This window comes from Atheta coriaria, unplaced genomic scaffold (assembly GCF_025399875.1).
Source record: "Atheta coriaria isolate IRGN ID8LTWV9N9 unplaced genomic scaffold, Caltech_Dcor_3.1 hic_scaffold_3_pilon, whole genome shotgun sequence".
Classification (NCBI taxonomy): domain Eukaryota; kingdom Metazoa; phylum Arthropoda; class Insecta; order Coleoptera; family Staphylinidae; genus Dalotia; species Dalotia coriaria.
Genome location: NW_027045445.1, coordinates 7,256,420 through 7,280,743, shown reverse-complemented (window position 1 = coordinate 7,280,743; position 24,324 = coordinate 7,256,420). Strand labels below are relative to the sequence as shown.

The 24,324-nt window shown below is 35.0% G+C and overlaps 3 protein-coding genes across 4 annotated transcripts; 1 reads left to right on the top strand and 2 right to left on the bottom strand.

Moving 5' to 3' along the window:
• Positions 1 to 3,704: 3,704 nt before the first annotated feature.
• Positions 3,705 to 6,538, bottom strand: hry (bHLH transcriptional repressor hairy). Its single transcript, XM_065300088.1, has 3 exons — positions 6,208 to 6,538; positions 5,719 to 5,814; positions 3,705 to 4,812 (listed from the first exon to the last, which is right to left on the bottom strand). The coding sequence occupies exons 1-3, from the start codon at positions 6,295 to 6,297 to the stop codon at positions 4,195 to 4,197; spliced, it is 804 nt and encodes a 267-aa protein (XP_065156160.1). The 5' UTR covers positions 6,298 to 6,538; the 3' UTR covers positions 3,705 to 4,194.
• Positions 6,539 to 19,499: 12,961 nt separating this feature from the next.
• LOC135789494 (uncharacterized) lies at positions 19,500 to 24,281 on the bottom strand. Of its 2 annotated transcripts, XM_065299340.1 has the most exons (7): positions 24,059 to 24,281; positions 23,705 to 23,983; positions 23,373 to 23,647; positions 22,270 to 23,315; positions 21,465 to 22,211; positions 21,207 to 21,395; positions 19,500 to 20,183 (listed from the first exon to the last, which is right to left on the bottom strand). In XM_065299340.1, exons 1-6 carry the CDS (start codon positions 24,247 to 24,249, stop codon positions 21,207 to 21,209), a joined length of 2,727 nt encoding a protein of 908 aa, XP_065155412.1. In that variant the 5' UTR covers positions 24,250 to 24,281; the 3' UTR covers positions 19,500 to 20,183. The 2 variants fall into 2 exon arrangements, with proteins under 2 accessions (XP_065155412.1, XP_065155411.1); XM_065299339.1 differs by lacking the exon at positions 19,500 to 20,183 and having other exon boundaries at positions 21,111 to 21,395.
• On the top strand, positions 20,495 to 21,211 carry LOC135789495 (mitochondrial transcription rescue factor 1). Its single transcript, XM_065299341.1, has one exon. The coding sequence runs from the start codon at positions 20,611 to 20,613 to the stop codon at positions 21,151 to 21,153; it is 543 nt and encodes a 180-aa protein (XP_065155413.1). The 5' UTR covers positions 20,495 to 20,610; the 3' UTR covers positions 21,154 to 21,211.
• Positions 24,282 to 24,324: the final 43 nt, after the last annotated feature.

Below are 24,324 nucleotides of genomic sequence, written 5' to 3'. Positions count from 1 at the left end.
ATGGTGGAGATAGAAAAAATACAAAAATGCATCTTTAACATTCAAATATGACTTGCTAATTTATTCATTCCGTTTAACCCTTACAAAATTTATACAAAAAATGTCTCCTATTTGTAATCAATAAATAGGAGTAACCTATGACTACAAATCGAATGAAATTCTAAATCTATTCCGTTAAAATAGTGACTAGACGTTTTTTGGTATTTTGTCTGCAAAAAACATCTTCACCCTTTTTTTTCATTTCATTTTATTCAATTTTTTTCTACTTTCAATTTGTGTTAATCGTGATGATGCAAATTATTCCATGATGATGAATAACTGCATACATTTACAATTTAGAGTTTGCTACCTGTACTTTCTGTGTGTATGCACCGTTCAATAAAAATCGATTGGGGATGAATTTCTTGATCGTCCTTCAACGGATCACTGAGCAGGTAGATTAGGGATGGCAACACGTGTGGGGCATAAAAGTCAACCCCTTTAGAATGATCGCTAATGATTGAATTAATGGTGAGTAACCCCTCGAAATGACAGAAAGGGAACAGAAAATGCATATCAATTAAAATTTATAAGGTTGAATAAATTTACAAAATCACTTAATTCATATTGTATCATATCAATAGATAAAAGATTTTATTATATTTTCTACTTCCACTTTATTTTTACGAGGTTTTGATATTTCAACTTTTCATTATAAATCTTCGAAATTTAAGCGCTCACTAGTGAGAAAAGTAAGGTTATAAAGTACTTTAGTCACGGTCTTGACTTGCCGTGTTTAAAGTACCAATTTTGTGTCTCAAAACAGTGAATAATTGCGTTTTAAAAGAAAAATAGAAATAAATAAGATTTTTGCAAATAATTTCAAGTAAAACCAAAAATAAATGTATTTTTATACTTTAATTTGCTGTTTGTAATTATTTTTGAGGTTATTTTTGGTTTTTGACTTAATACGCAGCCTTCATATTTTTTCTTATTGATTTTGAAGATAATTTGCCCCAATTTTAATGTTTTCTGTAAACAACTGACCAAATTTTAAAATTTGCCAAAATCACGCCCATTTTTCAACCAAATTTGTACCTAAAATAAAAATAACTCCCGTAAACACAGCTAATATATAAGTTTTCACGTTTTCGAGCATTTTAAGGGCACGACTAAGCCTGAATTGTCCGCCCGCCCGTGCGCGTCTCGAATTTTTTGATTGTTTTTATCACAACGAACGGACCACCCGTAATATTCGAGCGTGCGTCGCTGCATCTTGCATCCGACATCCTGAACATCTTCACCAACTCCAACCAAAACGCATCCGTTCCGTGCCGTGCGCCCAGCGTTTATTTTAACAATTTACGAAGTGTTGCAACTCGTACAGACGGAAAAAAATCACCACACAGTGGTAAACACAGAGAGAGGTAAAGATGAAGAAATTATACGAAGTAAGAACGTACATAATGAAAACATTAAATATTTTTTTAAAGAAAACTGAAATTAAGTCATTTTGTGAAGAAGTTAAAAGTGACTTAAGTCACTAGAAACATATGGTATGTGTATTTTTTTATTCGTAAGCGAAATTTTGCATGTGAAGAAAATTACAACTGTTTATGCGTAAGAAACTCACCAGAACGCCAAAAAAGGAAGTTGTCTTACGTACACCATGTGTAAACAACCATTGGCGATTCCTGGGTGTTCTCAAGCATATTTGGGACCCGCCCCAAGGGTAAAAATTACTGAATTATGGTAATTTTTAACAAAATCAATTTTAAATTTTAAATTTTCAATTTTATTATCCCTACTAATATTATAAATGCGAAAGTCCGGATGTTTGTTACACTTTGACGCAAAAACTACTTAACCGATCATCATGAAAATTTGTACACATATTCTTAGTGGTCCCCGAATGGTTATAGGCTACTTTTTATTTAATAAAAATTTTTTTTTAAATAAAATAAAAAAATAGTTTTGTCAATAATACCTCTGCATCTGGCTATTTGACTACTTTAACGCCATCTAGCATTACAGCAATGAAGCTCAAACCTAAGTACTATAGTACCATCACACTGTATTATCACACTGTATTACCGACAGCTACGTCAACATCAAATCCAATTGACTACACTATGGAGACTGTACACTATACTTCCATAGACTATACTTCCCGCCATTCTACTTCATTGTTACTTCTTCTGTGACTACAGACGCGTACGGAAGCAACTTCATTATTTTAGATATTCGCGAACGAAGCCAAGGGTTAAAGCTAGTTTTTACATAAAAACTTTTAAGTATTTTTCGTTATTTTTTTAAATTTGACATTCATTTGACATTTGACATTTGACATTTGTCATTTTAACCCTATTAGAACTTACAAAAAGTACCTAAGTATTTATTATCAAAGACAACAAGATAATCGAAGTGTGTCATAAGCAAACAAATCTATTTACTTATTTACTTATTTACTTATTTATATGAAAAATTATGTACGTTTTGCTATTTACTTAATATACTCGTAGTGATACGCATGCGCGTGAGCAAGTGTGACTGACACATACTGCAAGAAGGAAATTTACTTTAGATAACTGCAGATATATTATATTTGATTTTGTTTGATGTGGAACGTAAAAAGAGAAAAATCTTGAATAAATACAAAATACGCCCAGTGCAAAAGCGTGGGAAGTGTAAATATAAATAATATTTGAAAGTAACTTAAGTTAACTTAAATTTATTTACAAATTTGATACTGGAATTATGTTTAAATATTTAAAACATATTTTATAAAAAGAAAATTAATTCTTTTTATTCATTTCTTGTTTTTATTTTTTTATTTTTGTGTATGTTAAGTTGCCTATCTAAAGGGGCAAATAGAAGTTGAGGCACTGCTTGTGTTAGTGACAGCGCTGCAACACGTCAAGAGTAAAATTCAGTTGAAAACGTCTTCATTCTGTTGCGTGTGTGGTCCTAATTTGCGAGTGAAGGTACTCACATGATTTGCAGAGTGAAAAAGTGACCGGTAATCACAAACGCAGGTAATCACCACAATAATTACTACTTTTTTACTCTTTTTATATACTATATTGACTAGAAATAATTGATTGCATCTGTTTCGTGATTTTCTTTCTAATATTTCTCAAAATGGATGCATTTTTAAAGTTATTCTGCACAGGATGTACGAAAACAACTTGGATAATGACTTTAAATCACTTAATTTGCTTTAATTACTTTAATTACTTAATGAGTTAATTTTGTTTGACTTTTGGAGCATTTAAGCATCAATTCCGGTATTCAGTCAATCAATTAACTTGCTACACACGCATCGGACAGGATTTAAACTTGAAGCGTGCATTTTTATTTATTATATTCATTCTTTTTTTGACTTGCACGGTGCTGCACAAGAAATGCTACGCGCTGTTAGACAAACAAATAATGCGCATGCGCTGCTGCGGTTCATGTCGGCGCGGCGCGGCGCGACATGACCTGACGCGCGGCACGACGTTTATAACCTTAAATTTCGCAACGTGGTGCATGTGATTATCAAAGAATTAAAATAAAAAAGTGAAATTCATCAACCCCAACGAAGAAATACAGTGCAACTAGATGAAATAACGTAAGTATCACGTGATTAACCCTTATTAAACAAACAAAGACGTCGTTTAACCATTTTATACTTAATATTCTATTTGGTATCTAATTAGATAGTGGTTAGAATTGAAACACACTTTGGAAATTAATAATAAATATTTTATTCTCCTCATGTTCAGTGTGTAAGTGTAAAATATAAATTCATATACAATTGCGTGTGGAACCAGTGCGAATCTACAATATTTCATAAAATATCTTCGTATAAATCAGTAAGTTTCATCCAATTTTTTACTTTACAATACATTTCAATAAAAATTTATAATTTTATTCTAGAATTCTAGGCAATCTACGCATCTGCACTCTGCATCTCTGACTATATACAATAAGGCACCGAATTCTCACATCTCAGCTCTTATAATACTAATAAATCCATACAAAACTCACTGTTCACAGTTTCCATCAATAAGAAAGAGGTAAATATGCAATTTAAGAATTTTTAAGATTTTAGGTCTTCTAGATATGCATGTACAAGTATAATATCACAAATAACTTAACAACTAGTGAGTCATCTTCTCCCCTTCTAAGTGAAGGCACAATATGTTATGCAACCAACATTACATCACTATTTCACCATGGCCGCCATACTTTTTCATCATCTTCATCGTCATCATCATCGTCACAATCATCTTTACGCATCACCAAACTCAACGGTTTCTGCATCGGAGGGCTGTAACGCTGCATCTGCACCTCCATGGGTTCAGGACTCTCCGGCGATGAAGAATAATGTGAAGAAGATGAAGACGCGGACGACGTCGACGATGTACGCGTGGGTATCGGCACCAGTAGAGGCATAGTACCCACATTCGGGTGAGGTATGTTATTCGGGAACATCAACGCGATATCACCATTGGGTAAACGCGTCTGCACGAGTTGCACGCCATTGTGCATTATAATAGCGCCTGGATTAATCGGGTACTCATCGGTTTTTATTTGGTTTGGTGATGAAGAGGGTGAAGTATTTTGTTGGGAATTCATTGAGGTGGCGAGATGTTTGAGTAGTCTACGTTTAACTGGTGCGTCTAAACCGGGAAAGCGTTGGACTTCACTGGCGCATTCGGCGAAACCCGCGCGGAATTTATTCGCGGTGGAGTCTGAAGACGATGATGGTGAATGTTGGACATTCTGGAGGTACTTGACGGTCATTTCGAGGATGTCTGCTTTTTCTAATTTGGAATGTCTAGCAGGCTATGGATAAAAAGATAAAAAATTAGTTTTTTTTATCGAAAAATTAGTTTTTCTACCAAAAAAATTAGTTTTTCAATCAAAAAATTAGTTTTTCTATCAAAAACTGAGTTTTTCTACCAAAAAATTAGTTTTTTTAATCAAAAAAATTGTTTTTCTATCAAAAAAATTGTTTTTCTATCAAAAAATTAGTTTTTCTACCAAAAAATTAGTTTTACTACCAAAAAATTAGTTTTTCTATAAAAAAAATTAGTTTTTCTTGTAAAAAAAAATAATAGTTTTTCTTATGAAAAAATTAGTTTTTATATCAAAAAATTCGTTTTTTCTACCAAAAATTAGTTTTTTCTATCAAAAAATTAGTTTTTCTACCAAAAAATTAGTTTTTCTTGTAAAAAAGTAGTTTTCCTTATGAAAATATTAGTTTTTCTTATGAAAAAAATAGTTTTTCTACCAAAAAATGAGTTTTTCTATCAAAAAATTAGTTTTTCTTGTAAAAAAAGTAGTTTTTCTTACGAAAATATTAGGTTTCTTATGAAAAAGTAGTTTTTCTACCAAAACATTAGTTTATCTATCAATAAATTAGTTTTTTCTACCAAAAAATTAGTTTTTTCTATAAAAAGTTAGTGTTTCTACCAAAAAATTTGTTTATCTATCAAAAAATTGGTTTTTCTTGTAAAAAAATTAGTTTTTCTTATGAAAAAGTAGTTTTTCTTATGAAAAAATTAGTTTTTTCTACCAAAAATTAGTTTTTTCTACCAAAAATTAGTTTTTTCTACCAAAAATTAGTTTTTTCTACAAAAAAATCAGTTTTTCTTATAAAAAATTAATTATTCTATCAAAAAATTAATTTTTCTTATAAAAAAATAAGTTTTTCTATCAAAAAATCAACAAAATTAAACACAAACTTACGTCTTTTTTCATGGCGTCCAAAATCAAAGTCTTCAACTGATTCAAACAGTTGTTGATCCTCGCACGACGCCGCTTCTCCATGATAGGCTTGTTACTCTATAAAAATACAAAGAGAACCAACATCAGTATCGAAATAAAATGCGTCGTATCACTTCCGATGCTTTGTGTTTGCGCGTATTTCAAACAGGAAACGGCTGGGTGGACGCGCGGCGCGTCGCTAATTAAAAACGGCTGGTAAAAATCGCGCGCGTGCCGCAATAAACCTTGATTCGCCGACGCGCGAGTGCATTTATCGTCGCCGCGCGCGTGTTCATTTCGACTTACACCGACACGACGCCTGCGTTATCGCACGAGTTTTCGCGTGGCTATAAATATTCAATACTAGCGTGCGCAGAAATATTTTATTCATTTCATTGATATTGTCAACTTTTACAATGAATTACAATGAATTACGCGAAATTTAAGAAGAAATAGTATTTGAACACTTACCCTGCGATCAGAACTGCGTTTTATACCAACACTATCATTATTGGTGCTGGTAATTGCCGATTGGGCAACATTTCCACTTTCGGTAACCATATTTAATGTTTTTTTTACGATTTATTAAAATATCCAAGTGTAATAATGTAATAATCCACAGGTGCTCACACAATTTTAATTTAAAAATCACTTTGGTTCAAAATTCAGTTATTACACTTAAACTGCGTCTGCGCCGAACGAATTTAAGCGAATGACGCACGTCGGGTCGCTGCGTGAACTTTGTACACTCTCTCTTGATGCGCGCAGTCGCGACGCCTGAGCGGTAGTAGCAGTCTGCGTTGTGGGCGCGCGCGTTTTACCCTCCTGGGTGGTTCGGGTGGGGAGGGATCGCAGGTAGTGCGAGCGTGGCTGGCTCGTATTTCGGTCCATAATCTCCGGCGCGACGTGCGAGGCGTGTGGGACGCTGTTTACGAGCGCGGCGCGCGCGCGCGTCGCCGCCGCCGCACGTTTCCGAGCGCCTACCCGTTAACTACCTGTACGCGGCGCGCTCCTCAGGTGGGTCTCGCCGCACGCCATCGCACGCTGATTATTTTTTTCGTTCTTCGGCGCTGCGGTGTATACAAACCTACATACAACTTTTAGAAATTAAAAAAATTAAAAATTTATTCGATTTTTATTCAAAAATTTAGTAAAAAATGAATTTTTTTGAACTTTTTATAAATTATTAGTAGTAATTTATCTTAAATAATCAATTTTTCACATTTTTGACGTAAATAAATCAAAATTAACCTAAAAATGATTTAATTCCTAAAAGTTTTATCGCGTTGTGTATAAAATATTCTCTTGGCGCTTCCACGTGCCTTCGTGTGTCACGTTCGCACTGCCTGCGTTGGTTCCGAGGGTGTGCGGGGGCCGGCGGCGCGGCGGACGATCACGCCGATCGCATATCTAACCGGCGGACGCCCGTGAATCTCATGCATCCGCGCATCTCGTCTCGCCGCAACGTCCGCAGCGTCACGCTCCATCGCATTCATGCGCCGACCGCAAAACAAGCAACAAAAACGGATAAAAACTACACCCGCAGCAGAAAAATCGCGTTTTGTTGAAAATATAAACATCAACAACATATTGCAACATATTACACTTGAAATATATAAAAATTATTCTCATAATGACTAAAATCGTCTATCGTCTACCCGTGTGTCTATTTGCGCTCTCGTGGCATGTTGTGCAACCACACTCATCAATCGGGTACAATCGTCCGCCCCGATCCAGAAGTCGATTGCCGTGTCGCGACACATTCGCATGTTGAGATACGCTGCGTGCGTTAATAACGCGGCGCGTGTTTGTCTCCTCTCGTGTGTGTACGTGTGTGAGTTCGGGTCGCGTCGTGTCGTTAAACGTATCGCTGTGTCGGCACGTACCGCGCCGCCGGCCGACCAAACAACCGTCGCAATGCGCGCGTTCAATTAATAGCCGCATAACCCGCGGGAGTACGAGCGCGCGCGCGCGCAGGCGATAAAAGATAAACAACGAGGCGTACGCAATACGCGACGCGACGGGCGGACGTGATGTTATGCTTTTTTTATTTTATTTGTTTGTGTATTCGCCAATGCCACCCAATTCGCATGCGTACGTTCAATATAATATTCAACACAATCACGCTGTGAGCATTGAACTATGTTGAAGTGGTTTGTATTTGTTGGCAATGTGCCTAAATTCATTCATAAAAACATAGGAATAATAGGATATTATGAATCAAGTGGGTTAAATTGAGTTTTTGGTTAAAATAGTTTAATCACGTGATGAATTCGCGATTTTTTTTTAAGTTTTACGCCGAATTTTCACGTTTTATTTTTGTATTTTAAGTTTTTTTAGTTTAAAAATTCCTGGGTGTGACTAAAACCCATGACTAAAGTATTTTATTAATGATTTTGGCCTCCCATGTTTAAAATATCACTTTTTATATCTAAAAAACGCAGAAAAACGTGTTTTAAAACTAAAAAATTAAAAAAAAAACATTTTTTCTTCATTTATGGCAATATTAATAAAAAATTTCAATTTTTTTTATTGCAAATTGTGAAAACTTTCAAAACGCATCAGATGTGTGAACGTTCACGATCGTGTTGACGTCGCCTGCATGAATAAAAAGCTATTTGCGCGCTTGATTAATTTGTGAGTCACGTCGTTTGTCGGCAAACATGCGACGGTCACACGCCGTCGCACGAGGCGAATCGTTCGTCCTTGCGAAATTCCACCGACGGCGCGGCGGCGAAACGCGACCGCAGACCGTGCGCCACCATTTTTCGCACGCGTCGCCTTCCCGGAATCATGATTAACCTGTGTGTGCATAGTGTTGTAAACGTATAAACGTAAAACTCGCGGCGTAAAACAAAAAATGCGTGATTATTACAAAAATCGCGTCGCGCATGCGCAGGTATCAGAAAGCATTCAGTGCGCACGTGTCGAGTTTATTGCTGTCTGGCCGCGGTAGACACATATCCAACGATTATGTTTGTTTAAACAATTGTGATCTATCTATATCACATAACTACGCATAATAGATTAATAATATCAACAAAAGTATAACTAGTCACATGTGTTGCCTATCTATATCTATGTGGATGTCGTGATGAATGCGCATGCGCGCGACGGTAATTACGACCGACCCGTGCGCTTGTAGTAGTAGTGTGCACGTGAAACGCACGCAGGCATCACATAAATTAAGCGCGCCTCTGGGATAAGTGAGCGTCGGGCGCTTTTGTTGCGGCCGCGGCGCGCGCGCGCGCTCACACAGCAGCGACAGCGGACGCGCGAGACCCGCGAGACGATGCCCGCCGCCTGATTACGGCCACACGCTCGTGACTCGCGCCTTGCCGCGCCGTGCCGCGACCCGCAAACAAACCCCCGCGCGTCTCGGCCCATCTCGTGCATCTCTTACATCTCGGCCCGCGCGCCAAGGCGGCGTTTTTTATCTCACAACTCGGCCTCAGCACAAATTATACCATGCGGATATTAATTAATTTAGTTAATTTAAATTTTTTTTATTTTTTTATTTATTTTATGAGAAAATAACATTTTTTATGTTGTGAAATAATTAAAATCATTTTTTGGTGTTAATTAAATTTAAAATTCGACGTGAAAAGTAAATTTATTGAAAAATATCAAATTTTTGATGGGAATTATTTTTCTTTTTTGTTTTAAAGTTATTTTCACGATAAAATTAAATTAAAAAATAATATGACCAAGTTTTTAGTGGTCCAAAGTGTATATTTCTTTCGAAGTGTTTATGGTATCGCCGCGAGGCGCTCTCGCGATTACTTACGATTCGGTTAACCGTCGCGTGCGTGCATGTGTGTGTGTGTGTGCGAGAGTCATTTGCATTGACGGCTTTCGTCTGGGCCGCCGCGCGCCGCGCCGGGATTTTATGTTAATGCCGTTCTCTCGCCCGCACCGCGCTTCTGCGAGTTAACTTTTGACTCGCCCGCGGTTATTATCAAGCCGCGCGCTGCGCCTGGGAAGCTGAGAAGCCGCATTCGACCACATTCAAGCAGGCCATAAAATAAAATAGAGGCGCGCGCCACCGCGCCGCAGACGCAAGACGCAAGAGGCGCTACGCGCTGCTGAAATGACCGTTTCCTCGATGTGTGTGTGCTTTTTTTTATCTTGCCTCTGCTTTGCATCGACGCGGTTCTTTTACGTCTGCTTGTGTCTCCAGCGTGGAGTTATACTCAGTATTTCGACTTATAACACAAAATATCTTTTTTTGTGTGATTTTGGTTGCATAACTCCTAAACTAAAGCATTTTTCGATTTAACTAGTCATACGTTGATAATGGTGCGCTTGACATACGAAGAAGTAAAATAAAACTCCATTGACGTCAATCACGGGTATTCGCAAACAGCGAGTACGTCGTTGTTGGGTCGTGGACGTTGGCGACGGGAGGAAAACACGAGGCGCTTGCGAAATGCCGCACGGTTTTTTTTGCGCCGCACGTCGCCGACGAACGACGAACGACGGTTCTGAGAGGACAAAAAAACAAAAGCGACATGTGGCGCGCGTGCGACGTGCAAAATTGCGCGGAATGCACGCACGCAACTTACTGTGCGATTGCACATTGTGGAAATTATCCAGACTATAGACCTGCGTATAAAAATATGGTGATTTGGTTGCCTATATTTTATATTTTCACATGTTGCAAAGTTATGTATCATCATATCTATATATATACAGTAGAGTCCGGTTATAATGACATCGAAGGGAATTGACAAACACGTCATAATAAGCGGACGTCATACAAAGCGTTTTGTGAAATGAAAACCCTTTTTTATGTAAATATGTACATATACATACATATTAAATCAAAATCAAAATTGCACGTAATCAGCTCATTATAACACATACAAGTGTATTTTTTACTTCAAGTAATCTGTAATTTTTTTCTGCTTTTGTTTTTTCATTTAATTAATTTTCTTGTGATTTTCGAAGCCTCTTCGGTTTCAAAACATTTGAATTGAACGATTGCTTAATGCGGTTTTTGTTTTTTAAAAAGCATTGAGATTGTCGAATGACCCACGCCAAATTCGGATTAATTGAAAATACGGATTAAGTCGTGGTCAAGGTACTGCTGTCCGAATGCTTATATTTATTATTTAAGCATTTGGTCTTTCCGATAGTAAATACCTACATAAAAGTAATTTGACAATCATAAAAGAAATGTAGCAATAAATATAAAAAGTTCGCCACGTGTCGAACGTCGTCGGGTATCAACGAACATTACCGGAGGTGTAAAGAATCATGTTGGTCAATATAACCGGACATAATCTGTTAAAAATGGGTCATAATAAGCGACATGTCACTGTAAGCGAAGTCATTATATCCGACTTTTTTTATACAGAATTTTATATGAAAACCAAACTTGGTAGTGTAGGTACGTCATAATAACCGGTTGGTCAATATAAGCGGAGTCATAATAAACGGATTCTACTGTAGGTATATATAAATAAATTTCTGTTCGTTAGTCTCGATAAAACTCAAGAACGGCTGAACGGATTTATCTTATCTTGGTCTTGAATTATTCGTGGAGGTCTAGGGATGGTTTAAAAGGTGAGAAAAATTCGAATAATTGCCGGGAAATTCCTCAAAACAGCTCTTTTCTATAGAATAAAATTTGAGATTGAGATTCAATCATAGTTATAGTTAAATAGTTGAATTCGAGATGGCGCGCTGAAGTGCATTATTGACAAAACTTTTTATGCATAATTTCTTTAAATTAAAATTGCTAATCTTATTGATAGAATTGACCCTTACTACGAGTATGTCTAGAACAAGAGAGTAAAAATGAATTACATTTTTATTAAACAATGCCGGAACGAAGTCGCGGGCAACAGCTAGTATAACCTAAGAACCTAGTACATAACTAACCACTACAGAGAGTCAGTTAGGTTGCCTATAGTTATAATTTTTGTTTAGTTTGGCATAAAAAAGCAAAAATTAACCAGATTTTGGTGTTGTATACAATCTCCACAACTAGTTTTTATAATTTGTGGTCCGATCCGTGTGTTGCCAGTTTAGACCATAGAAAAACCTTCCCGGAAACCGTGATGACTGCCCACGAAACTAATTCTAACGACTACCACACAACCGAAATTTGTGGTCCATTTGTGGCGCACAAGAAAGAAAGAAACGCTTCCAGCTTCTACCAAGAATATAATTTTATAATATATTCAGGGTTGCAGACGTTTTCAATGGGTTTTGAAACGTCTTTTGAAACCAAGCCCTAAACTCCAAGGACAATTATATTTGTAGTTTTTTTTTATCTCTGGCAGACGAATTATTTCCAAATTCGACCATCAAAATACAATTCCGCCAAATTTCGTCGCAGACAGACACTTGAAATGATTTTATCTGGATTGATTTTTAATCGATCTATAAATTTGTGAGCAACTTGTCATTACATATTACGTCAGATAGTGTTTATTTATGTTAGGAATTTGTCGGTTACAACTTGAGACACATTTGCCTATGATCATTGTCGGGCTGTTTAACAGACGATGCTTTCATAATAGATCTTTCCACGTGCGTAAATATTCAATATTCAAATGAAAGCAGTAGCTGTGCTTTTATAAAGAAAACTCGCAAATAATATATGCGATTATTAAAAAATTAAAGGAAATACCATTACAAACAATTTTAACCAGTATCATGAACATATTTCTGAGTTAAAACAACAATATTTGAATAGTTTCGGTGTTTACGTGAAAAAAATATTTTTTTTAAAGAATTTCACAAATTTTTATTACAAAACTGAAAGAATGAACGTTTAACTCACTAAAAAACGCTATTTTGAGCTCATTTTGAAAATTTACCAACGATAAATTATACAAACAATAAATTTTCAGAGAATTTCTGTCATTTTTGATGTGAATTAGAACCTAATGAAACCGTCCCGCGGTTCAAAAGCAGTTAACAGTTGGTTGAACCCCTGAGTCTCTGAGAAATCAAACAAATGTGATACGATGTTAAAAACCCCGCACCTGTTGGAAATTTGAACCACTTTCGACCACTACAACGCCACTAATGTAGGTAAATCACGACCCTTGTTTTTCTAACTTCTAACTGTGTTTGCGTTTTCACTGAAAAGTAAGCGTAAATTTTTGATTTTGATTTCGGAACATAACGGACCTTTTCATTGACCAACAAAAAATAACCACCTGTTGGAAGCAGCACAGTTATCTAGAGATATCACAGCGCATCTATAACTTAACCATGACCAAGCGGTAAATTTAATAGAAAAACTCACCACCGAATCATTAAATCTTAACTGTAAAGTATTAAGTAGGTATACTACGGTTGTTCGAAATAAGCTAGCGGTAGTTTTATCGCTTTTACCCTTTGAAAATGAAATTGATATAAAAACACGTACCGTTAGCTTCCCCTAAATAACTTCCTAGTGTATTTAACGGTCATAATATGTGTTATTATCAATGTTTTGCATTTTAGAAATGTTTTTGATGAATTTAAATTTAGTGAGAGAATATTTTGAGCTAAATTTTATGTTTTGATGAGTTTTATTCTTATTTTATTTAATTTTACTTTAATATATGACCTATAAGTTAAAAACCACCCTTAAAATGCTATACTTTATTGTCATGCTCTAGTTTACTAGTTTTACTGACATTTACGGATAGCAATATAAAAATGTAAAAATATTAAAAGTTGCACAAATGTAACTGTTATTACCTACGCTACTTTTAAAAGTGGAGCAAATATTATGCAAAATTATTTTACAACGTTGAAAAACGCCCCTACTGTGCAAAACGGTGCACAAAAGTCAAGCAATAGTAATAAAAAGTGCGCAATTTTTGCGTCCCGTACTTCCACGAAAGTCAAAAACTGTTCTAAAAATTCTCTATTGGATAAGAGAGTGAAATAATTAAAATTCGGGGTATAAAACATTCATTTTTTGAGAGTTTTATTCGAATATCTCGTAAACTAAAAGAGATAAAGAGGAGCAGATCGAAAATTTCTAATCTACGGATAATTCTCTATAAGATAGGCAAGTTAGATTTTATTTAAGTTGGAAATTTAACATTTAAAAAAAATAATTCATATGAATAAATGGGCAAATGAGAGTCAGCGATACATTCATCCATGTACGGTGCCCTGAACAAGAGTCACCTATACCGCTGCCCTCGTACGATGCCCTGAAAGGGAGTCACATCTACCGCTAGCCTCATACGGTATCCTGAATACGAGTCACCTCTACCGGCACCCCCTACGGTGCTCTGAACACGAGTCACTTTTATCGCTAAAGTGAACATTTTAATTCTTTTGCTAGTTTTCTTCGATTGCGAATATCTCGAAAACTAAAACAAATAGACAGAATAAAAAAATATTAATTTTTAAGCATAAATGTGTTCTAAACCTATATTTACTATCATATCAAGTTTAACACATTTTACCAATGGAAAATATTCTATAGGAAATATTCAATCATCTGACCATGAACCATGTACCCCTTTTACCCACCGAAAATGTTCAAATTGTAAAATTATCGAAACGTGTTAACAGCGTTGCGATTTACAACAGCAATCGTAACCCTTGTACAATTTATTACTCAACATTTCCTAACTTGAAGCAAATTAAGAGCAAATATTACCAGTCTCCCAATAAAACCCTCTTACTTTTCATGACTGGGCGGTGATGGGTGTGTTAAAATGAAGAATGGAGGCGAAATTTCATGGATAACTCCAGCAAGGTCATCGCAAAGGGTTGACTAGCCCGAAAGGGTTTGTTTTGCCTCGGCCAGGCCTGGTTTTGCCCCTTCCGCATTGTCATGCATTGTGATCATAAACGGATTGAGTGGTTTGAGCGATTTTGTCGGCGTTGAGAGAAACACATTTGTTTAGACCGCTTGGGGTGCACGAGTTATCTTGTAATGTGCAATAAAATGAATTTGCACTCTTACTCTTACTTTTGCTCCAGATCTACTTCGGTGTAATACTCATAGTATATGGTTATATTGGTCTGCTTTTGTTCACTTTTACTCTTTCGCCGATTGACTGTCAAAAGGGTTGTATCTGTTTGGAAATTTTGCGAAAAAGGGTAAAAGTGAGGCATAATAGAAATATTGCGCCAATTTATTTCAGTTTGTCGAATTTTTGGACAACGATTGCATATTAACTTTAAATGTGACGTCGTAAAGGAAATAAAATATGAAATTCAGTGGAGCATAATGTGATTTTTATTTGGTGAGTTAACTTTCGTTATAAATATGCAATGAAGTCATTTTAAAGTTAACTGGAAGTGTATAGCAATAAAATAAACAACTAATTCTATAATATTATTTTATTGTGAAAAATAATGAGCAAAATCTGATTTTATTGAAAAAATTGTTCAAATTTGAGGTTTTTCTGTTTGATTATTTGTTTTTATAGAGTAAACGTAATCAATTCTCATATTCTTCTGCTTACATCTTCAAAACGCCAGTTTTACCACGATTTTGAGACACAAAATGTACTTTAGTCACAGCCGTGACTAAAGTATTTTTACAAATTACAAATTTTCATTAACTCCTTAAAAAAGTTTAAAAAATGGAGAAAACCATTTTAACCTTGAATTATTTGCTTTCCGTGTGCGATTTTTTTACAACGTGATATAATCGTTCTGGATTATAAGTTTATGCCCGGCTGGCAATAAAATAATTGCTCTAAAAACTTGGAATTTTTGCTTTTCGTCCGGCATTGCCGCAAATATTGTCCGAAACCTCCGAAAACTATATCAAACCAATAAATCCGCATTGCCCATTGCCCATTCGTTCCATATTTAGTTATTTACCATAATTTTTCTCATCCCAAGCTCTAGACTTATTCAGGGCCGTAAAAAATACACGCCGCATGTGAGATATGCCGCCAATCATCCCCCAAAGCGCACTAAACGCGCAATAAAAACATTTGGGTTCGTCATGGTCAAAAAATACGAACGCAGAACCTTGTGATAAGTTTACGACCGCAATATGGCAACAAGTAATAAACTAAAAAGCAGTTTCAGATTTTAACGCGCGCAATTCGTATAATTTTAAAATTTTTGAGTTTTGAGTTTTAGGTAGAAAAATTGTGAAATATTGCACAAAATTTTAGTTGGGCATTAGAGTACAATCGAGCATTACTCTAATTTAAATTTTTAGGGTGGGCCACTGGCACACGTTCCTGGAAAGTCAAAAAGTGCATTATTTGGTTTAAAGCGGTCTGGAAAATTGCGTATATCGGTAGTTATATTGGAGCAAATAAAAATATCGCAATTTTTCGATGTATTTGCGTCAATTTTTAAGTTAAATATTATTGCACTTAAAAATCAGTCCCCGCTTACTACAAAGTCAAAAGTTTCTGACTTTTCCATATTTTAACATGTTTAAAATTAAATTTACTTCACAGAAACTGAACCAAAGAAGATAAAATGATGAAAAAGTAAAAACGGTTGTGCTATAATATAAAAAATTCTTTTTTATCACGAAACTTTCGATTTTAGCACTTACTCAAGCAAATTTTATGATTGCATTTTTTGCAAATGTTTATACGGCTGTTTTTTTGCAACCCTATCATTAAATTTACAACTGAAAAGTAAAATCCTTTCCATTTCTTATATTTTCGCAAAAATTTCCAACTTTTGTCAATTTTATAATACTCAAGGGTTGCTTGCGTTGAAATGCTGTCCCTTTCGGTTATCCCTTTCCTATTTTGTTTCATTTACAACTCTAGAACATCTAACCCTTGGCAATTGCAGTCGTAAAGCGAAAATCTGCACACTTTGTCGGCGTTGGAAGTTGCAACCCTTCTTATAGCATGTGCATATTTTTTAACATCCGCTGTAAATTTTTCGCAAACAAGTTTGCACATTTTACTGATTGCGAAGGTCGCGCATGTTATTTCCAGTCATATTCTTTAACAACGCTTATAGATGGGTTGTTAAAGAGTTATGAGCACAAAAAATAAATTTTAAATTTTGCGAATGTTGATAAAGCAATAAAACAAGAAATATACTAAAATTTTGGAAGAAAATTTATTTTAGTTTCTTCATAATCTCACATAATGAGTATTCGAATAAAGAAAAAGAGAAAATTTCTGCGTTGAGGCTTTTTGTAAGTTTTGTAAAATTATTGCACGTGCGTTCTTTGTACGAGTAAATTCTCTTGTACATGCGTACTCGGTAAATGTAGGGCGGAATTTGGTAAATAGAGGCACATTGGAAGTCGCGTACACGAACGTGAAACGTGATGTTTGCGTATAATTCGTAAATGCTTGGAAATTTCGAAAACTCTTCCAGTTTTTTTTTTGCTGGGTCTTTTGTTGCTGCGGTATGTACGAAAATTAATTGTAATTGGATACTATAGATTTCATGCATGAATAAGTGATCATTATTTTATACTTACGCACGTAACAAGGTTTTTAAGAAGTAAAATTATGGTTTATTTTATTTCACAAACAGAAAAAAACTTATCCATAACCCATAACTATTTCTAGGTGTTTATTAGCAAAATATAAGAAATTTTGGTTTCATACGTGAAGTATAGGTTAATAACTAATGCAGACGAATAATTTTGGTATTATTTTCAATTATGAAGTTAAAGAAAAATTAACTTCAGAAAATAAGAAATATTAGGATTATAAATTATTCTTAAACTTTTAATTATTAGAATGTTAAGTTTCGATGCAAATTCTTTTGTGCTTTTACCTGTCTATCTCTGAATTCTTTTTGTTTGAAGTCAGTTTTAATTAATACCGCGCTAAAATTAATATATTCCCAAAAGGACGGCGTGCCAGCCGACAACCTAATCAGGCGTTCAAAAGCAACCGCAAAAACTTAGTCAGACCGCTGCTTAATTGGATACAATCTCCTAATCTGGCACCTATGCTTATTAATCACTACGTGGAATTTACAATGTTAAATATGTTAATTCCTAATTATAAATTATAAATTATAAATGTGATTATGTTTCGGCAGCTTTCAAACCCATTTTCTTACTTTTTTTTTATTTAATCAACACTTATTATCATCAATTTTTCAACATTTAAACATTTTTGCCTTCAACTTCTTTAATTCTTTAATTTTTTAATTTTAATCTGTTTTTTCTTCTTCGCTTGCTTCTTTTGTCGCATGTCTCATGTCTCATCTTCCCAATGGTTTAGTGTCATCTTGTCTTACCGTCCACTCGTCATTGATTTCTTTGTGTCGTGCGCCGTGCCGCCTGCGGCTCGTAAAATCAACACCCAAGCCACCAACCTTCGTCTTCTTCGTAGGCAAAGAAGTCTGCACGTAATACTATATCTTTAACAGCGTCCAAGTCCTCTCAACCATAAAACAGTTTGCGCTCACGTTCTGACCCTGACTAGGGTTGCATTTCGAGGGTATCGGCAGAGAAAGACAGAGATAAAAGCAAGAGGGTCTAATAAACGCCGCACGCCGCCGTCAATGCGTGCGCCCATCATCATCATAATTGGTTTATTATGCGACAAATTGTCGGCGCAAATGTGTGCCGTAAACAGAAATTACCGACGACGATCGGTGCGATAATAACGTTTATTGGATTTATTATGTTTATATGATGCATCAGGTACACGTTCAGAGATTCTCGCTTAACGTAATTAAATCAGGAACATTTCAGAGCTATAAATTAAGAAAATATTAAAATTGTGTCAAAGATAATTATAAAACTGCAATTATTAGATTATTGAACCTTTGCAAGTAGGAATTTTTTTCAAATATGGATTTATCAATCGTACGATTTGTATTTTTAATCCTCAAGTGTCTGATTCATTAAAATTTGTAGCGAAAACACACTGCACATCAGATAAAATCATTTTGACGATAAACTCGTAACCTGTATTCAGGTAAAAGTGAAAGTTGTCGATAGGTCGATTTTTGATTGTTTATCGTCCCTATTGTACCGCAGTGCAATGCGGTTTTTTTTGTTATTTTTATTTTTTTTGCAAACGAGTTTTTTGATTTCCCCAGCTCACTAGTAATTTTTTACACTTATTTCTCACATCCTCAATCATTTTACCATAAATAAACGCTCACAAACTGATTTCACCTGTGCGGTGTTTTAGACTTTTGCGTGGCTACTCTACCAGCTAGTTAATGTGCTAATCGCTCCCTCAACAACTCGCAGCATCCCAAGGTGTGTTTCTGAACACTTCGAAGACACGTTGCAACCAGCACCTCGCGTGGTATGCGCAACGCCTCGAAGCGTCGATGTTCATCACCTGCTGTTACATAATTACTAGGTTCCAAGCACGCTGCGGTGCTCTTTCATCCCCCTTGAGTGTGTCCGGGCTTTACACATTAACTTCTTCGGTTTTCGGGTTTAGCTAACTGCTAACACGATTCTCGTTATAATTTTCGATTTTACAACGAATGTTTCACATAAAATGAAAATTTTGTAGTTGTTGATAGTTAATATGTTCAGAAACACTCTGTATTTATAAAAGATGAGCAAACAAGGCTAAAATTATAGGATTGAACAATTTTCTTTGAGTTTTTTCTGTTTTTTAATTAATGTCAAAAATAGAACGCTTACCAAACTGAAATTATTAGATACCTGTAAGTTTTAACATCAATTCGTTGTTTGCTTAAACCTTTGGCTTTCAACATGTTGATATTGGTAGTAGAACAACCCCTCAAGGTGTCAAACACGTGCAAGTCGTAAATTTATAGCTAAAACAACAAAAAATTTAAAAACAAACTAAGAAATTGATATATGTGTATTTTGGGTTGCCTAACTTGTCAAACTAAACAACTACTTTGATTTAAATCAAAATTGTAATTAGGAAAAAATTACAACAAGTAAAAATATTAATTTCACATGCAGATGTGTGAATAAAGTTCAAGCTTTCAAATGTGCGTGTTTTGCAAGGTGATGATTGCTAACTCTTTGCTTGACGTCTTGCAAAAACCGCAAAATTACCATCGTCACCACCACCGTCACATGCCACGCAGAGGTAGCTCATATTCTTTCCCATTTTCTCGTTTTTATTTGCACAACTTGCGCGTTGCGAATTTCGCCCGCGGCTGGCTGTTGACTTTGGCAATTATCACCGAAAGTGTTTGCTCTAATAACAGGGTTAAGAGACCGACGGCTCGTTAGCGCGCCGATAATTTTTGCGCGCATCTTCTCGCCGGAATCACCTCTTCGCAACTTACACAAAACACACAAGCGTGTCGTGTCGCGTCTCTCGCGAAATCGGGTGCGAAGTGTTGGAGCATTGTTATTATCGCCCTTCTGATGCTGGGTGGAAATTTGCGCGTGTATGTTCGCTGCAAGATGGCTGTCATTATTCCATTAAAAAGCGGGCAAAACAAACGAAGATAATGGACAAACAACCGTTGAAGAGGTGGTGATGGATGCGATGATGAGCCCTCTCGCAGCCACCGAACCCGTCATCACTTTGCTGCGCACTCTTTCTGCTTGGCAGATTGGAGGAAAACTGGAAAAAATTATGATGAAAACAAACAGCGTCGAATTTCGCGCAATTACGTGCGCAGCTGCACGTTTTTACATTTTACAGCAGCCGCAACTGCTTATTATGTTGATTAAATGACACTACCGGCACTAGAAGATGCGTTAAACCGTTATATATTTTCAAATCTAAGTAAAATATGTTTTAAAAGCAAAAATTTTGCTTTCATATTTTGAATTACGTTAAGAATATTCATTTAATTCAACAGTTTAATGTTTCATTGTATGCAACTTTTTATACAGCAAAAACTGTATGTACTCATTACATGTTTCATAATACATAACATGTCCATTAGGTGAAGTAAAGTACATAACATTTAGTTAGGTTAGCCAGAAGAAAGTATCATGAATTAAATTTTAATATACAAAATACTTAGTTAAAGAAATATAAAATCATGTTGAGACAACTTCTACATTCTGTGTCTACGTTTAAACCATCAGTAAATCTCTACAATTCGAATAATCAACCTATAAAAACGATTTTAACCCAAAGATTCATCTCAAAAACACAAATCAATTGGAAAAAATCTAAAAAACGAGAGGTTGAGAGTGACTCTGAAGACGAAAACACCAATACTTACGAAGATACACTCGTCGATAAAAACAGTAAAGTTTTAGATGTCAAAGTAACAAATCTGAGACTTGATGGCATTCTACGTGTGGGTCTTGGTTTGGCTCGAAACAAAATTGAAGTAAACTTTTATGAGAGCAAAATACGACTTAATGGAGAAAAAGTGTTAAAGAAGAGTGAATCAGTTGGTATAGGAGATGAGATTGATGTTATCAAAGGTCCAAGTCCAACAAATCCGAAATTATTGAGTGTTGCAAGAGTTGATGTGCTGAACATCACACCAAAGGATGATTATATCAGCATGAAGTTAAGGAGATGCAAAAGTTTATTGATAGAAAACTATAATGATGGATGGAAGCCAAGTTAGCAATTGTAACAAGTTCTAGATTAATAATTGTACAAATATAAATAGAAAATTACCTAAATTTGTGGTTGAACTTGATGTTTCATTTTTTTGATGTTCTTGATGTTATTGTATATGGAAAACTTGGATGCAGGGAAAAAGTTCAACAAATGCTGCCAGTCTTGTAGCTTAAGGCTGCAAATCTGTGATATATTCTTTGATTGAAACGTAAAAGTGTGTCTTAATGTTGCATGAAGTCCTTGCATCTGAAAAAATGAAACTTTTTACTTGTTTTTATGATAAAGTCAAAGTTTTTAAGCTGTAATAAAACCTACCAATCCAAAACAATCCCTATCATGCAGAGCATCAACCACCATATTCAAATTCCTATTGTTGACCACTTCTACATGCCCATAAAAAATGAAATACATCATTCCATTCAAGTCACCTTCATGACAAATAATATCACCATGCAGAAACAGCCCCACTTCCATGAATCCAATCATTTGTTTCATGAAATCCTTATGACACCCATCAAATACAGGATTATGATAGATTAAATACCCAAATGCTTCGTTTTTCAATAGATTGAGAATAGGTTTGGATGGCAGCAATGCTGATAAGTAATACGATGAAAGTTTGCCTCTGTTCACCAACCAGGCATGTTCAGTATTAATGATAATCTTCTCTTCAAAACTTTGTGACGCTTTCAAGTTAATAATATCGCGATAGATTCGCTTGATATTGTGATTGAAGGTTAAAAGGTAGTGATATTTCAGTTTGAACATACTCAGTAGATTCGCAAAGAATATTATGAATAACATTCGTGTTATCAAGAGGTACAGCAGGAGCATTATTATCGAAGTGGCTGTTTGAGGCACGTAATGTTGTCCTCTAAATGTAACGTACGATATTGTCAAAAACAAAGAATGTAACAATTGCGTATGATTCTCGTATAGGAAGATACAAAATCCCATGTAGATAACCAACATCATATAAACCAAAATGGCGCATGTTTGGATAAATATTGTTTTTGAGGGGTTTTGCTTTTGTATTGACTTGAAATACTTTGGTAAACAATACTAAAACATGAAAATTAATATAATAATTAATATTTTAACAAGAAAATCAGGGAATTACGATTCTTAGAAGTCTGTTGAAGTGTAACAATTGGAACCAAACATTCAATTCAAACATGGTTGCTAGTTCAATAGGAATCAATGATAGCAATTCAATAATTACACATTTATGTGTCAATGTTTTTCTCAATGAAACATTTCTTGATAATTCTGAGCAGATCATAACCAACAGTTTGATTACTGTTAAAAAATCCAATTCATAACAGATCAAAATAAGACTCCAATGAAATATCTCTTCAGGCGACGTTATGAGAATCCAGTTGCAACAAAATGAAGCAATTGCTATGATTAAATAGAAAGTAGACATTATTGATGGCATTTTTCTATCCAACAATATATCTTGCGTCTTCTGAAGTATAGATTTATATGATACTTCTTCAGTTGTACTTTCCACTTGTTTCTTCTCTGGAATACAAATTATATTCCCTGATAAACAATAATCATTCAATGTAGATGTTAAACTATTCGTGATTAATTCATAGAATTGTGTTGTTTTTATTTTCAATAATATGACCATGTTTTCTGTGCCTCTGCATGTTGCTGTGACCATGGATCGAGTCATATTGACATTGTCAAAGTTACCAAATATGCTACCAACTTCCAAGACTTCAATAATTGTTGAATCACTTGCCAGTAAATGCACTTGTCCAGATTTCACGATGTATAATGTATCAATGATTTCATTGACTTCAAAAATGTCGCATTTGGAGTGGAAAGATTCGACAAGATGGCTGGACAATGCGCGTTTAGATGCTTCCTCCAATAACATAAATTTAATTTGATTTAGAGTGCTTAGATGTAGAAACTCTTGAATATCATCGTAAAGAATTCGATGATTTTTCACGTAGATAATACCGTGTGCTTGATAAGGTCGGGAGGAATTACTATACACATAAAGCATTACAGTGTCATTTGTAGTCTTTGAGATTTTAAACGTTTTCAGAAATAGCAGCAAACATTTCAAGTCTTCAGTGAATGTATTTCCTTGTTGACGAATCTGATACATAGCTACAAAGTATGCGGTTGTTACTCCAAGCATAATATAACCTGAAATAATCAAAAGTTTGGTTATGTTTTTTTAAATATTTTAAAAGTTAATCGTACCTAAAGTAGTGTTGAACATAGTAAGCCGTAGTTTTTTCATGTCCATTAGTTCATTTTCATTATTCATGTTACAAGAAACCAGGAAGAATTCAAACGATACCTTTCTTAAGCATATTATATAGAATTCAAAGTTTGTGTAGGTTAGATCCGGTAGAAAATTACCAATATTGTGTATTACATCATAGAGATACGCAAAACGATAGGTTGTTATCATTAAAATGTTTGCTAGAAGATTGAGCAATGCAAATGCTGAGCAAAACATTAAAATTCCAAATCTGAATGACATAAAAATTAATTAAAATTATTTATTAATAATAATTTAATTTACGTACTTTAACATTTTGCGATTTTCAAGAAACTCGTCCATATTCCAGAATTCTCTTGTCCTTACTAATAATATGTATTTATTTAATCCCAAAATATGAAAATCTCGGTACGCAAATTTTCTTTGACTGGTCACGTAGAGTCTGATTATCAAAATGAGTTTGATTGGGAAACTCCCAAACATATCAATGCAGAAACGAGTTTTTAGGTAATGCGATGCTGTTGCTTTCGGATGGAGAACCAGAATGTTGTTTTCGTTGTAGTAACAAACATGCATTTGTAAATACCTAAAATTTATATATTTGAATAGAAAATAATTGAGGTTAGATTAAATTTAACCTAAAAGATTATATTTTACTTACATGTCTACTAACATAACACAAAAAAATATAAACGCCAAAACAAACTCGATATAAACATTATTCTCCCAATAATAATACAATAAACCATCGTAGACACAAGCCAGCCAAACAATTGCAGATCTAATCACCTCCCACCAGAACAAAAACTTTCCATCTGGCAGCAAAGTTCTCTTCATTAACACAGATTTCATCCACTCAGAGTATTTATTTCTTTGAAATTGATAATTCCACTCCAAATGCTAGAATTTAATTGTCTATCAGAATCC